Source organism: Aulostomus chinensis, chromosome 3 (genome assembly GCF_037954235.1).
Source record: "Aulostomus chinensis isolate RoL2024-O1b breed Wild chromosome 3, RoL_Achi_v1.0, whole genome shotgun sequence".
In the NCBI taxonomy this organism is placed as follows: domain Eukaryota; kingdom Metazoa; phylum Chordata; class Actinopteri; order Syngnathiformes; family Aulostomidae; genus Aulostomus; species Aulostomus chinensis.
Window position 1 is genome coordinate 31,527,723 of NC_141322.1, and position 15,000 is coordinate 31,542,722.

At 49.9% G+C, this 15,000-nt stretch overlaps 2 protein-coding genes and 1 long non-coding RNA gene across 10 annotated transcripts in view; 2 read left to right on the forward strand and 1 right to left on the reverse strand.

The window, feature by feature from the left end:
* LOC147268666 (protein FAM107B-like) overlaps positions 1–925 on the forward strand; it is a 14,862-nt gene extending 13,937 nt beyond the window's left edge. For 2 of the 3 annotated variants that reach the window (XM_086200437.1, XM_086200435.1), the window contains one exon: positions 1–924. This exon is cut by the window's left edge and continues 1,204 nt beyond it. The gene's annotated coding sequence lies outside the window, so the exon portion shown is untranslated. The other variant, XM_086200436.1, reaches the window with a different exon arrangement.
* The window catches only part of LOC147268667 (uncharacterized), a 9,715-nt gene extending 8,546 nt beyond the window's left edge, over positions 1–1,169 (reverse strand). For all 4 annotated transcript variants that reach the window (XR_015112207.1, XR_015112209.1, XR_015112208.1 and 1 more), the window contains exon 1: positions 994–1,169. This is a non-coding gene — a long non-coding RNA (uncharacterized LOC147268667). The remainder of the gene's footprint in view (positions 1–993) is intronic.
* A 415-nt stretch (positions 1,170–1,584) lies between these two features.
* The window catches only part of pik3c2b (phosphatidylinositol-4-phosphate 3-kinase, catalytic subunit type 2 beta), a 34,631-nt gene continuing 21,215 nt past the window's right edge, over positions 1,585–15,000 (forward strand). The window contains exons 1-7 of one of the 3 annotated variants that reach the window (XM_086200440.1): positions 1,585–1,934; positions 7,655–8,596; positions 10,730–10,830; positions 11,197–11,357; positions 11,431–11,551; positions 13,945–14,056; positions 14,966–15,000. The exon at positions 14,966–15,000 is cut by the window's right edge and continues 45 nt beyond it. In XM_086200440.1, the coding sequence (XP_086056566.1) occupies positions 7,751–8,596; positions 10,730–10,830; positions 11,197–11,357; positions 11,431–11,551; positions 13,945–14,056; positions 14,966–15,000 (1,376 nt within the window). In that variant the 5' untranslated portion in view covers positions 1,585–1,934; positions 7,655–7,750. Of the gene's footprint in view, positions 1,935–2,565; positions 2,642–7,651; positions 8,597–10,729; positions 10,831–11,196; positions 11,358–11,430; positions 11,552–13,944; positions 14,057–14,965 lie in introns of those variants that run through there. The other 2 variants (XM_086200438.1, XM_086200439.1) reach the window with 2 other exon arrangements.

Sequence of the window (15,000 nt, forward strand, 5' to 3'; positions counted from 1 at the left end):
CTCGCTGATGTCAGCTGTTGGACGTGAAGGTGAAACGCCAGTCAGCCGCCACTCGGCTAAGAAGTGAGCCGAAGAACGTGAGAACAGAACCAACAACAGAACCTGGCAGTGGAACACGGGGCCTTGACACTGACACGACGATGGTTCAGGAAAACGCGGCGAGCCTCGTTGACGAGATGTAACCAGTTGTCTGAAGGTGGTCGTTTCTTGTGGTCTCAAAATAACTTCTTTGAGGGAACAAGTTCCATCTCATGATCTTCGTTCTCTCTCCGCTGTCCCTCCAGGGCTCTGTAATCATGTGACCTCAGCAGGTCACATGATGCTGTGTCTTGACTGTTGAATCACCACCATGTTTGGATATTTGAGCACTTTAGACCTCGATGGTTCGAATGAAGACTCAAGTCTTAAAGGCTGTTTGTGTTCGACTCTGTTGTACTTTTTTAAAACTTGGGGTCAAAGCGGCAGCAGAACCGAGTTGAAGCGAATGAGAGGAGGAATCCTGCTGCTCCAGCAGACGCCCGCCATCCTGTGTCCGACTGCTCTTCCTCCCAAAATCAAGCCTTTAAGACTGAGGTCAAACGCCGTGATGTCACCCATTGGTCCGTGGACCCTCAGGGGAGGAGCTTGACCACCGGCGCTTGCTGGAAGATTGTCAATCGACACATTTGGTCTTAAAAACTCTCAAAAAAATGGGCAAATATTCCCTCCAATTTATCAAGGACCTTCATGACAGCAGGTATGACGCCACAGCTCCAGCAGCGTGATATTCAGTCCAAAATGGCGTCCGCATCACCTCGGGGGACATGACACCGTGCAAATGTTACTGCGTTTCTGTGCTAAAAGTAATAACCCTGTAATTATTCTGTTCTATTATGTTATTATTATTATAAAATAATAAACCTGCGTGTCTGAGCGCATGAATGCATGCATGTTCACTGCAACGTGACTTCTACACCCTTCAGCTCTCACGATTTGAACGCCGTCCATCCTCACCCTGGTGCGCCGCTCCAACTCCTCCCACGTGGACGGTCTGGTCTCTGTTTTAGATATTAGTGATTTATTTTTCCGTCATTTGTGCTGACGAGCTCACAGAGATCTGACAGTGACACATCACCCTCACACACGATACAGAACAGCTGTTCCAGATGTTTCCTGACCAGCGTTCCAGTCAGGGCAGCTCAGGAGCCGCCAGGTGTCGCTGCTGCTCTTCGCTCATCTGCAGGTGCGTGAAGTCACGTCGACTCTCGATTAACTGAGTGAGACCGGAAGTGCCTCTGCTTTTCAAAGTGCAGAACACGAGAAACGTCGCGTCTGGATTCATAACCGCTCACCTGCTGAGCTCTGTGGTGGAAATAAAGTTGTTTCGCTACCAGTGTTTTTTTCAAGTTCAGCGGAGGATTGTTGTGTTTAACACTTTATGTTCCATTTTAAACCCCATGAACGAACCCAGTTGTTTTAACTCGTAACACAATCCGATCAGAGGAATTACGGAGCGGTTGGCTCTCTTCTTCCATGACGATACATTTTCACGTTTGTGTTCATTTTAATTTAATTCGACCGCCAGTGGTCGCCGGAGCCCAGACCGGAAGCTGCGGGTGGGCTCAGCGGGACTTGACGCGGCTGCACCGGCAGCTGCCGGGGAGACGCTGACGCACAGCCGAGCTGCTCACCCGTCCTCGGACCTCCGCGCCGCGGCATCCGCGCTTCATTGTTCATCCAGCGAGTAGCGGGCACGGTGGAGCCGTTGACCCGTCAACCGACTGAAGACCCATCGGGATACCCGTTACACCGCCGCCTGGGAACGATTAACCCGCTTGGATACACCGGGAGGGCGAGGACCACTGAGGGGAGTCCATGTAATTTTCGGCAAGAAAGTAAACCACTTTAAAATGGCTCCCACCCCCCGCCGCCGGCGACCGTAGACCGAGGGCGAGGTAAGGCTTGCAGCGGCTAGCTCGCGTGCTAGTGGGCTAGCTGGCGGTGGTTCGGTTCGGAATGACGCATTTGTGAGCGAAGGCTGAAGTTCGCCCGCTGGACTGCGCCGCTCCGCGGGACGTGCCTGCCTCGCCACGCCAGACCCCGTTAGGACTCCCCACCATCGGGACATTCGCCCCGTGTGGTTCCGTTCGATTCCTGTCAGGATGTCGCGGGTGGCCGGTTATCGATTTTCCCGGTCTACGGGTGAAGTCGGCGCTCAGATAATCCGTGTGAGCGGGTTCTTGTAGAGCTGAATCGGTACCCTGGATGAGGTGCGTTCCGCTCGTCACCGCCCTGCGCGAGGCGATGCGGTGGAAGGAAAGAAAAACATAAAACCTCCCCGATAATTGAAGCGGAAAATAAAGAAAAAACGGGCATCTCTAACGGGCGCGAGGTCACCGGGCCGGTGGATGTCAGGTGGACGAGGCCGCGATAAAGCGGCGAGTTTCTGAGCGGACACGGCGGGTCGGGAGGCTGCCGGCAGCTGCACCAGCAGCTGTCACGGCGGGGTTGGGACCCAGTCCCCCCCCGGCCTCTCAGTTCAGTACCGTCCGGGTCAACTCGACCTTTTGTTTTCACGGTGGAAGCACAAAGTGAGGAATGTGACACTGGAGGTCGGATGATTGACAGCCAGCAGCAGCAACACGTCAGCCGGCGGGCAGCGGTGAGGAGGGGCACCTGTGTGGGTCTGTGGCCTGAAGCACACCTGCCTTCACTGCGCTCGTGTGCAGATAAGATTAGCGTGTCTCACTCGTCCAAAACAAACTCATAGGTGTCGTGACGTCATTGTGGGTGGGGAGGAAATTACTGCTCAGAAACTGATCGGGTGCAGATGACCTTGATCGTTGGAGTTTACAGGGCGGTGTCAATCAAGGTTGGAAGGTTGTCCCTCAAATATCTGCTGAGGTCCAGAACCTGACCAGGACAGTCGGTGGGTCCTGGTTCTGGACCTGTCACCCTGTGGTTCTCCATTCCTCACCACAACAAAGATCCACAGGGATGAGGCATGTTTGTAGTCAGACAGGAAGTGGTCATCTCCATGGCTCCTCCACCAACAGGAAGTGGTCATCTCCTGGTTCCTCCCCCAGTAGCCAATAGGATTGCTCCATGTGATTGTGGTGATTGAATCAGTAAATCAGCTCTGGTGAACAAAAGTTGATGATCTTCCAGGTTGAGTTCATCAAGATCTTCTTCACTAATGAACCCTCTGATGATGCTGCCAGGTGTGGCCTGGAGGCATTTCAAGAAATGTCCCAGATCAATCAGGGACATGAACGGTAAATTATTGATCCCATCGTGACTGTAGCAGCAGCTGATGGCGAGGTAGGTCCCGGCTGTCAGAGCAGTCCAGCGGTCTATGGTTAGCACAACTGTCCCAGCTGTTGCTAAGGTTCTGCCAGGAGTCTGGTGGGGCGCCACGCGCTGGTTCCATTGAGCCATCACAGCTCGGTCCTCGTAGGCAGCAGGTCAGCTCATCCCCAGACCTCGTGGCTCTCTCTGCCTGTTTAGCACACCGTGCTAACACTGAGGTGATGCTAGGTTGCACGCCTACGTTGTCCAAGTGGTACGTCTTTGGTGTCGTTGTCGTGTTGTACTTATACACGGCTTCGCAGTATTTACAGTGGACTTTGTTGTTTTTGTGTTTGAAATGTGTGTGTTAGCAGCAGCAGCTAGCAGGGAGGAGAGAGTGTCATCTACAGCTGGTTACTGTCGCCCCCTGATGGTAAGATGGCTCATTGCTCCAACACCGTGAAACTGCACCAGCACAGCCTCCTTCATAGGTGAAGTTCAAGTGATCCTCAACACGATCAGCAGTCAGTCAATTATCAATCATTGATCAATTGTACCCATGTAACCAGCTGCTAGCCCGATGCTAACAACTCCCGAGGAAAGAGTGGTGAAGTCAGTCAGCTGTCAGTCTCACCTGATCACAAATGGCTTCCACTTTCTTTCTTTCTGTGAGTGAGTGAGTGAGTGAGTGAGTGAGTGCTTTCCAGTGAAATGAAATGAAATCTGGCGTTGGTCTGAAGGAGGGACGAACGGTTAAGTTTGCTTTTGTGACCGTGTGTTTGGCTCGGCTCGTTCCGGTTGGTGATCAGACGGTGATCAGGATTGCGGGTTTGCTGATTCCTGAAATGTGGAGATTTAAAACTGATCCAACCGATAGTTGATGTTTGCAGATGCTGATATTTTGTGTGTAAAAACAAGTTTATGTGATATTTACTTTTTTTTTTTACAAACATTAGGAAAGCAGGTTGTTGGTTCGTCATTAACAACAGCGGTGAGCATCAGTGGAGCTGCTGAGCCGGTTCAGTGGAACCAACGTAGCCAGAAATGAAAGCGACCAGTGTCTGTTGGCAATGAGAACGAGCTGATAACACGGCACATCCTCATTGGTCATCAATAATCAGGTGATCACCAGTAGAAGTAGGGTTTTAAGACGGACTGAAGAATGAACTGGAAGCAGAGAGGAGCTCAGGCATGTGGGTCCTCACAAGTGCAGAGTAATACAACATGGGTGTGTGTGTGTTCATGGCAGTGGGCCGGGCTTGGAGGGTGACACTTGTCCCATCCCCCCTTTAGTGACAGGGTAGAAACACTCACACAAACACACAAACCCACACACACAAACCCACACACACTCACAAACACTCACACACACTCACACACACACACACTCACACACACACACACTCACAAACACACACACACACTCACAAACACACACACACACACTCACTCACACTCACACACACACACTCACAAACACACTCACACACTCACTCACACACACACACACACACACACACACACACACACACACTCACAAACACACACACACACTCACACACACTCACACACACACACACACACACACTCACACACACACACACTCACTCACACACACACACACTCACACACACTCACACACACACACACTCACAAACACACACACACACTCACACACACAAACACACACACACACACACTCACACACTCACGCTCTCCCTTAGTGAACACAAACCTTAAGTCCAAAGTCTGAGTGCACAAACGGAACTTTGAAGGTGTCTAACAAAGTGAGGACTGTCTGCAAATGTCACACTGGTGCTCCAGCCATGAAGGCCAGTGACCCGCCCAGTCAGACGCGCAGACATCAGGTCTTTGTTCACCCCCCCCCGGTAGACAGGGCTTTACTCACAGCGGGGGAGTCGCACGTCTCATCTCTGACATCTGGTTAGTTTGTCAGAATTGAGAGGATCATTCGTCTGACGTTGATGGCGAGGAGAGGACGGCGAGGCGCTGACTGACACTCCCGATCACTCACTGGTTCTAATGTTCGTAGTCACAGTCGAGCTAATTATTACAGCGATGCACAAAAATGTCACCGAAATTCCTTTTACTCTCTGTCTCGTTTTGCTCTGTAGTTAAACATTTTTTTGGGATCTTGTAAATTCTAGTTTGATTTGATTTATTTTTTTGTTGAGAAATGCACATTTCAAAATTATCAGTAATTTGTCTGCAGTTTTCTTCTCAACCAAGGAGCTACGTTAAGAAATGACCTTGACTTTAGGAGGGCTTTGTTGGCTCCTCCTGCTCAGGTTCTCCTCAAAGTTACAGCTTGAATGTGCAGTCGTTTCCTCGTAATGGTGGATAATAATCACATCCACCATTATCTTTGTTCGTGCAAGTAACCAAGAAGATAAATAGATAAATAACAAGTACCGGCAGGATTGAGTTTATGAATGTCCACTATTATCGTGGTGTTCAGGCTTTGCTACTAACCAATAAATGCGTTTTACAGGCGAATCTTTCTTTCTCCGTTGTGACCATCGTTGGCGTTGTGGAGGCGGAGTTAGAGGTGACACGTCTCACCTGCCTGAGCTGTGATTGCTGAAACTTCAGTAGGCTTGCTAACCTTAGCTTAGCTTGTTGCTGTGTTACAGTGGTGGTGTCAGAAGACATGCGCCGTGTTGGAGTGTTTGCTGATATTTTTTTACAAATGTGATCACGTGGACATGAGCCTCCGGCTCCAGAGGGGGGAGGGGAGGTGATGATGACATCATGTGTCTCCCCAAAGACCCTTAAAACACACACACACACACAGAAACCAGCTGTGACCCACTTTGACACACAGCACCAGATGCAGCACTGAAACAACACACACACACACACTACTGTTGGCACGCCATAATGTGATAACTGAGCTCTCTTAAAAATGTAAATTCTACAGAGGATCTTGATCGCCCCCTGGTGGTCCGGTGAAGTCGTACTACTGAGTTGTATATTTTGTTTATTGAATCCCACAGAAACCTGTCAACTGTCCACTTTATCACATTTTTGACACCACAAACATGTGATGGAAGGAACTGGATTATTGCTGCTAAGCCGATATGCTGATGATGTTTTTCTTAACTTCCAAAATTTAAAAGGAATTATTTTTAGAGCATATCTTCTAAAATAAGAGACATGAGCGAAACCATGGCTCTTTGGACTGTTGGTGACCTCGTGGCACATGATCAGTGCCCGGTGATGCCAGTGACGTGTGTCCAGCCTCGGTGGAGATCTGTGGTCTCGCACCTCTGGCCTCTCTCCTGAGGGTCTGCAGTGCTGCTGGTCTCTCAGGTCCAGCTGCTGACTTCTGCTTCATCTGTGCTCGCATGGCTGCGGCTCAGTTGAATCCCTCTGAATTTGACAGTTGTTCCAGTCGAGGTTCGCTGATTTAACTGCAGTGTTGCGCTGCTGCTTTGCTGCTCTTTGCACCTTCTCAACTTCTTGCTTCCTCTTTGATTCTTTCCTTCCTCCTGATTGTTTTTCTCGTTTCCTTCCTTCCCTCAGCAACAGAAACAGATTTGTCGGTGGGACGGTGTTTCCAGGTCTGCGGGTCACGGCGGTGTCCCTGTGTGTGTATTTGGATGCGAGTTTGAAACAGAGCCACTCAGATGGCACAAACAGCTGAAAGGTGTGACATCAGAGCTCCTGCTGCCATCGTCTGTCTGGGTTTCATGTAAATATGAAACTTGTCAGAGGCAAAGAAATGTTCCAAAAATACTGACGAGATGAGGTTATAAAACACAAAGTCCAGGGCAAAACCTTGGAAGTCAAAGGTTCTTTAGCAGCTGCTGGTTGAAGCAGATTTTAGACGTTATTGAATGTCACATGGGCTGCATGGACACAGTGGGCGTGACCACTGTGGCTTCATCACAGGGTGGACCAATCACAGCTGTTGTGGTCTGCATCAGCATGGCTTGCACGTGCATTTGAGTCAGTCAGCTGAATTCCTGGCGGTCTGTAGGATATCTTCTTCCTCATTGCTTCCCTGATGAGCTCCTCGATCAGGTGACCAGTTCCTTCTTTGTTCTCCACTCATAAAGGAACCAGAGCCGGAGGAGTCCTACACTGATTCATGCTCAAACAACAAATGTCCTCAATTAAGAATCGTATTGTTTTATTCTTAGTTGTTATTGAGGCTTCGGCCTACGAGAGGACTTCTGTGTCCTCTGAAGGAAACAGGATACAAACACAATGCAGTGGTTTCTGGACTTCATGGGCTTGGATGCCACCAGTTTGGTGCTTCATAAACGTTTAGCGTGACTGTACAACATGAAACTTGAGTAGCGGCGATGCTCTCCTGAGGCGTGTATCAGTCACCTGCTCTGTGTCTGTGTGTTTGCAGCAGTTCTTCAGCAGCTCCATGTGTCCTCGCTGGTTGGTGTAGCAGCAGTTCTGTGGAGCTCCTCCCTCCACCCTGCTCCCTCTCTGCTGTAGCAGCATCATGTCAGCGGCTCAGACCCAGAAGGAGAGCAGTGAGGCGAGCTGGGGCTGTCTCGAGGCTCTAGGTCTCAGCCAGAAGGAGCTGGTCCTGGCTGAGGCCCTGCAGATGGAGTATGACGCCCTTTCCAGACTCAAACAGGACAAAAGTGGCACCGGAACCAGTCAGGTTAGCACCAGAATTGCTAGCCAAACCTGCTCCAAGACCTCAACGCCCTCCATCGAACGACCTCGACCCATCCCTGGCCAGTCCATCTCCACACCCACAGAGGGAAGTCCCTCTGTGCCGGATTCCTCACTCAACCAGCCTGGAGGTTCTCAGTCTGTTCACTCCACGCCAGCCAGGGTGCATCCTTCCCAGGAAGGCTACACCAGAGACTCCCCTTACATCCTGGACAGTCCAGAGCTCAGCAAGTTCAGGGACTATTCAGGTCCAAGCCCTGGGGACTCAATTGGATCTGGCTCTGGGGTGCTTTCCAAAGGCGTCCTCTCTCTTCCAGACGATGTCCCCCCTGCCATCCCACCCAGGAACCCCATCCCTCCTTCCTCAGGGTATGAGAATCCCTTCCTGCCTTCACGAGGGTCCACGATGCCTCGTGACGTCAACTTGTTCACGCCTGATGTCGATCAGCCCAAAGTGACGTCATGTGAGCTGAACTATGACAACATGAATGACTCGCTGTCCCGAATCAATGGGAGGCGGGAGGGGCCTCGAGGTCGGAGGGTCAATGGGGACCAATCAGGAAAGCCTGTGGCTCGGAGTAAGACCCTCCCCCCTCAAGTCCCTCCCAGGACATATGTTCCTGTTCCCAAGAGCAACAAGAACCAACGGCGGGTGTCTGCAGACCCGGTAAGGACACCAGAACTATTCCAGCCTCCTTTACAGCCTCATTTGTTCGCACAATACATTGTCATAATGTACCATGTGACATGAAGTTTTTCACAAAGGTCATAAATACGAGACTGGGACAGACACCTCAAACGAACCACCACAGTGCTGTTGAGCAAGAGACAGTGAGGCTGTGCCTTGCGTCCATGTTGGCTAAGAACTACACACGGCAGAACGGTTATGCTAACAATGCTTGCGAACTAGCTGCCTGTCACTTTGCAGCCACCTTGAGTGAGCTGTAGCCTGGGGTCCAAGAAACACACTTGGTGGTTTCAGTAGGAAGTGGTCATGTCAGGGATGAGGTGTGATGAGGGTCACGTGACTTCAAGGTCACCATCGGTAAGCTTCAGGCTTCTTGTGTTCCCCTGATGACCTTTAATGACCTCCATGACCTCTGTAGGCTCCTCTAGACTCTTGTTAGCTACCCAGGTTTTTAAGACTCCACCACTCCAACATCCATGGTTAGGGACTGTCCTCGTGTAAGTATAGTTACGTATATTCATGAAGGTACGTAAATCTCTTCAGCTTGTGTTCCCTTCAGACCTGATTTCAGGGATTCAAATTGAAAACCCATCGCCATGGAGAGAGCAAAGCTACTTCCTGTGATCGGCACACTTGGTTGATGTGGAGGATACTGAGGATCTGTTTGTGCGTAAATACTTCTGGTTGTTTAAACTGATCACATTCAGTTCACTTGTGACCATACTGTGTGTCAGCAGTCCGACCAGTCAGACCAGTTGTAATCTGAAGCCATGATGGTGAAATTTCCAACAGCCCTGGTCAACTGGAATGATTGATGCGCTGCTGAAATCTTTTTAAAAGCATTTATGAAGTTTTATAGAATTCTGAGGACTGTCTGTAGTCAGGGGGGTTACAGGGTCTGCAGCAGCAGCTAGCAGGAGTGGCAGCAGCAGCTAACAGGAGAAGCAGCGGCAGCTAGCAGGAGCAGCAGCTAGCAGGAGCAGCTAGCAGGAGCGGCAGCAGCAGCTACAGGAGTAGCAGCAGCAGCTAGCAGGAGAAGCAGCGGCAGCTAGCATGACCGGCAGCAGCAGCTACAGGAGTAGCAGCAGCAGCTAGCAGGAGCAGCTACAGGAGTAGCAGCAGCAGCTACAGGAGTAGCAGCAGCAGCTTGCAGGAGCGGCAGCAGCAGGTACAGGAGCGGCAGCAGCAGCTAGCAGGAGCAGCAGCAGTTAGCAGGAGTAGCAGCAGCAGCAGCAGCTTAGCAGCAGCAGTTAGCAGGAGCAGCAGCAGTTAGCAGGAGTAGCAGCAGCAGCTAGCAGGAGCAGCAGCAGCTTAGCAGCAGCAGCTAGCAGGAGCAGCTAGCAGGAGCAGGGGTCTGCGTTTCCTCCACTGTCCCCTCAGGTTCAGGCCATTAACCAGCGCCATGTCAGCCGCTAACATACTGACCTCTCACATGTGGCAGAGAAACGTCCCATGTAATGTCTGCAGCTCCCTCCTACATTTCCTGAATGTGTTGTAATCGTTTCAGAGCTCAGCCACTGACCCACTGCACAAGTCGGAGGCTTCTCTTTGTTAAACAGACGTATTGCAGTTTCTTTTTTCCAAACATTTTCTGAGATTCCAGGAGTCAGGATGCAGAGAGTTGCATCTTTTTTTAGAACTGTATATACCAGATATGCTGATATCTGATTTGGACTGATAGCTGATATTTACAATGCTGACATTACCTGATTTAAAACCAGTTTATTTGCGATTCACAATGTTTTACATACCAGAAATACATGTACGTATGGTAAATTTACTGAGGCTCTGAGGGGAAGCAGAATACCTCACAAGAATCCACCTGCTGAGCGCCACGTCCTCGTCACGTCCACCTGAATTAGAAAATGTAACATTGTTATTTATTTCCAAAACATTTGGAAAAGCACAGAAATGACAGATTTGTTGTTGTGGCTGAGTTGCGTTAATTAGTCAGAATGACAACTGCAGTGTATCGGATGATTGTCTGCTGCAGTACACACAACCTCTTCTTCATGGGTCCACTGGGCTTCTAGTTCCACAGATGTGTTCCGGGACACAGGACCCGGTTCTGAGGAACTGTCCCCTGATTGGTACTCTGTGTTTGACTGACAGGTGTCCCTTGGCTCCAGGATGAATGGATTCGGATATGAGCTCTTCCAGGTGTCTGAGGAGAGAGACGAGGAGGTGGCAGCTTTCTGCCACATGCTGGATGTGTGAGTAACACACACACACACACACACACACACTGTGGCAACATCTTTAATTTTGTTTTTTTTTAACTTAAAATGTGTAAACTTCAAACATTTTCGACTTAGACTTTGGATTTCATCACAAATGAAATCGGTCACCACAGGAATCAGATCAGAACAGGAAAAAACAAATGTGCAAAGTAAAAAGAAGAGAGATAAAAACCCCAAAACAACAACATGTTTTGTATAAAAAAGACCGGTAGGACGCTGTGTTGCCCAGAGACAATATTACAGGACATATTACAACATTAGCCTGAAGAGTTCTCTCTCTCTGCCACGTGTGTGTGTGTTTATGTGTGTGTGTGCGCGCACGTGTGTGTGTTTCTGCAGACTACGCTCAGCGTACCCACACAGCGACGGCTCAAAGAACGCTGGCTTTGTTTGGTCGCCGTCAGTTGGCCATGACGAGCTTCATCAGGGTCTGGGGGTCAGTGTCAAGGTCACGGTCATCAGTGAACACTTCAGAGAACCTCTCACCTTCACCTGCGACGGTAAGAACGCCTGAAACGACACATCACATGATGGTGGTCGGTGGACTAACAGCTCCTGGTCTGTGTCTGTCAGGTTCATCCACCGTGGACCTGCTGATCTATCAGACTCTGTGTTACGCCCAGGACGACCTGGACCACCTGGACGTGGACGACTACCTGCTGAAGGTCTGTGGACACGACGAGTTCCTCAGCAAGTAAGAAATCCAGCTGAAGCTCTTCTCAACCAGATTTTTTTTTCTTCGCACCGGTGGCAGTCAGGCAAAGTGATCGTGTGTTTTTGGTTTTCATTCTCAAACAGGAAATTGAGGGAATTTAACAAATTTGGCAGAAATGTCCGCCTGGACTCAAGGATGAACTGGGTGAACTGGTGGTGTGGACATTTTTCTAAACTGATCGCCGTGTGGGTGCAGACTGAAGCAAACTCTTCTCTCCTGAGTAGATCTGAGAGGACGCCGGCGAAACAAGAGCCAAGACGGTTCTGTTAGGTTTTGTTCTTAGTACCAGCTTTAGTGAACAACAGCAATGTGAGGCTTTCAATTCTCAGAAGCCCACCCCTCTGCAGGCCAAGTGTGTTCATGCGTGTGGTGGCGCCCCCTGTGGCTGCAACCATCATTACAGACGAAGTTTCCAGCAGACAAACAGAGCTGATGTGTGGTTTGTGGTTCCGGCTCACGGTTTTATAATAACAGAGCGCTGCTCAGCTGAGGCTGCTGCTCCACCACCAACACTCATGTCTACACACCAGTCCCACCACAGCGCACACACACCACTGGGCTGCTATTCTTGTGAGGACCCCGACTGATAGAATGTGTTCTCACCCGAACCTGAGTCGTCTGACAACACTGCAGCTATGAGTGCTTCCAGTGTAGCCAGCAGGAGTCACATCTTCGTAGCCCTGCTGTTTCACTGTCACAGACACAGCCTGCATGGTGTCCCACATCTGTTCATGAGCAGGTGGCAACATCCTCGTCAGTGAAACCGCATATATGGAGATTTCAAGTTCACATGACACAACTGGGCGCCGTGACTCGGGAATCTTTAATTCTCACGCCTCCCGATGAGTCCGCCTGCTCTCCAATCTGCAGCAAACAAACAGCAAATCTCTGATAGCGTGCATGACGCAGCGTTTCTGCTGCTGAAATAGACGCCCCAGAGACACGGACACTGCAAGCTGTTTGTGTGCCGAGTTACTATGAAACACCAACAAAGAAAAGAACATGAAAGAAACAATAGACGGGACAAAAGTCTTCTCCGTTTGCGGCCTGCGTCCTCAGCTTCAACAACAACAACAACATCAATCTATGTCGCAGACACACAAACAGGAACGACCCCCCTCCCACAGGTCTCCCCCCACGCCGGGTCGTACACTCCCATTGTCCTCTGTCTCACGCCCAGACGGACTCGCTCCCCACTGAGCGGCTGATGGCGTCGATTTGGTAACACATGGCAACATCAAGGCACTTCTATCAGTTCAGGACAGTTCAGAGAAAATGGTTTGGGGCATGAAAACAAATGTCTTTAATTCTGAATGGACGCTGAAATGCAGCGATGAGGACGGGTTTACTAGTTTGTCTGCCTTAAAATGAACCTTTTCAAGTTGCTCACTCACAGAAGTCTTGAGCTCACAAAGATGTTTTTCCCTCCTTCATCACTTCCTAGTGACTCCAGAGTGCAGGAAGAGCCAGCCACGTAGACTTAGCTTGAAGCTAACGGAGAGTAACAGCTAACAGCGGCCAAACAGATGTGGTTTCGTGCTCATACACGGTTGTAAACGGGTGTTTTGCCATCTCTATTAGCTTGGAGCTGAACATACGTGGCTGGCTGAGGATGTTTCTGTCCTCAGCTTCATGGACATCTTCTAAGACTTGGTTTCAGGTTTCAGGCCAGAACTGAGTTTAAGCCCAGTTTAGAGGGCAGAGCTCAGGATTATATCGAGAGGGTCAAAGTGTTGTTAAGTAGGCGTTTGAGTTTATGTCATCGTATCTCTCCTTGTTTGTTCCTACTTTATAGTTCCACAGTCCAGATCAGCCCTCTGTGCTTCACTCTGAGCAAACATTGGTTCTCCAAGCAGGTAGTTCTGCTTTCTAAACCCGTGAAATGAATAATAGAACGACCAGCGGGGTTTATATAGTCATGAAAAAATGGTCAAAACAGATAAACTCTAAAAAAGGCCTTTTGAAGAATGGAGAAACAAGCAAAGTTTTTAAAAAGTCATGGGAATTGCTTCAAAAAATACCTGTTTATTCAAGCATACGTGGTTCGGTCGAGGCAAACCGATTGAGTCATCTTTAAAAAAAAGTTGTGGCAAGCCTCGTGGATTGTTGAGTTTAGCAGAACTTACTAGGTTAATTTTGACATGGGTTTTTAGCCGTATTTTTCATGTATACACAGACAAACGTGGTCATGAAACATTCCCTCCAAAGAATAAATTGGTGTTGATTAAAAGGTGCATGAAGCAGGTTAAGAGCTTCTATCATAACTGTAACAGTGTTGTCACGTTTTCTTCCAGTCACCAACTGCAATGGAACTTGAGAAACTAAGAGGTTGTAACTTTCCTCTCCAACAACTGAACCTGTCTGTCCCTCAGCTCTCAGACGCTGGCAGGGCTGGAGTTCGTCCAACAATGTTTGAAGTTCGACTGGGACGTCCGGCTCTTCCTCACCAAGAGATCTGCCATCAACACGGAGCTGTCCCGCACGGTGAGACACACACACACACACACACACACACAGTTCTTATGTTATATTTCCTGGTTAATAATGAGCCTGAGTACTTGAGGCAGCAGGAGTTAATGGAGTCAACTGCTTACAAAGTCAGCGATCTTTCCTTCAAAATAAAAGCAGCAGTGCTTTATTAGCCATGTTAGCAATGTCTCTTCCCCACAAGAAGGTTCTGGGTTCTCATCTGGGGCCCTTCTGCACGGAGGTCACATGTTCTCCTTGTGTCAGTATTCCAGCTTCCTCCCGCACATAAAAAAACCTGTGAGTACCTTGGAGACTGTCAATCACCTGTAGGTGTGACTGTGGTGAACAGTGGTCTGTCTGTATTTGTGAGCCCTGTGGTGGACCGGCAACCCGTCTAGGGTGACCCCGCCTCTCACCTGATGGGACAGGCTCCATCGGCGCTCGCCTGGTATTCGGGACCGGGCTGAGACCACCTCCTCATGATCTGCGGTGGGATTGTTAAGGTCTGCACCCGAGTGTGAGAGTCACTGCCTCCCACAAACATTCAAAGTGAGCTGCGCTGTCAGCTGTGGGGCTCAGACTGCTGCGCTGCATCCTCATGGCAGGCGTCACATGGGACGATGTCATCGACTGGAAGCAGAATGTGGGACAAGCTGAGTGAGGGGTGAGGGCTGGGAGTGAGGGGTGAGGGCTGGGAGTGAGGGGTGAGGGCTGGGAGTGTGCAGCTCAGCCTGGAGCGACACATGCAGGCGAGGTCTGCTGAGCAGGTTGACACCAGCGACTACAGTAGAGGGGAGGGGGACCTGACCTAGGATCAGTGTCAGGCTCTGCTGGCGTAGCCCGGGCAGGCCCCCAGGACTGAGGTCTGCTATTGGCTGGTGCTGGTTGGTGACACAAAACAGAGACAGTTTTTCTTTTCAACAGAAAGAAGACGATGAGACGGCGTCCACCATGAACCA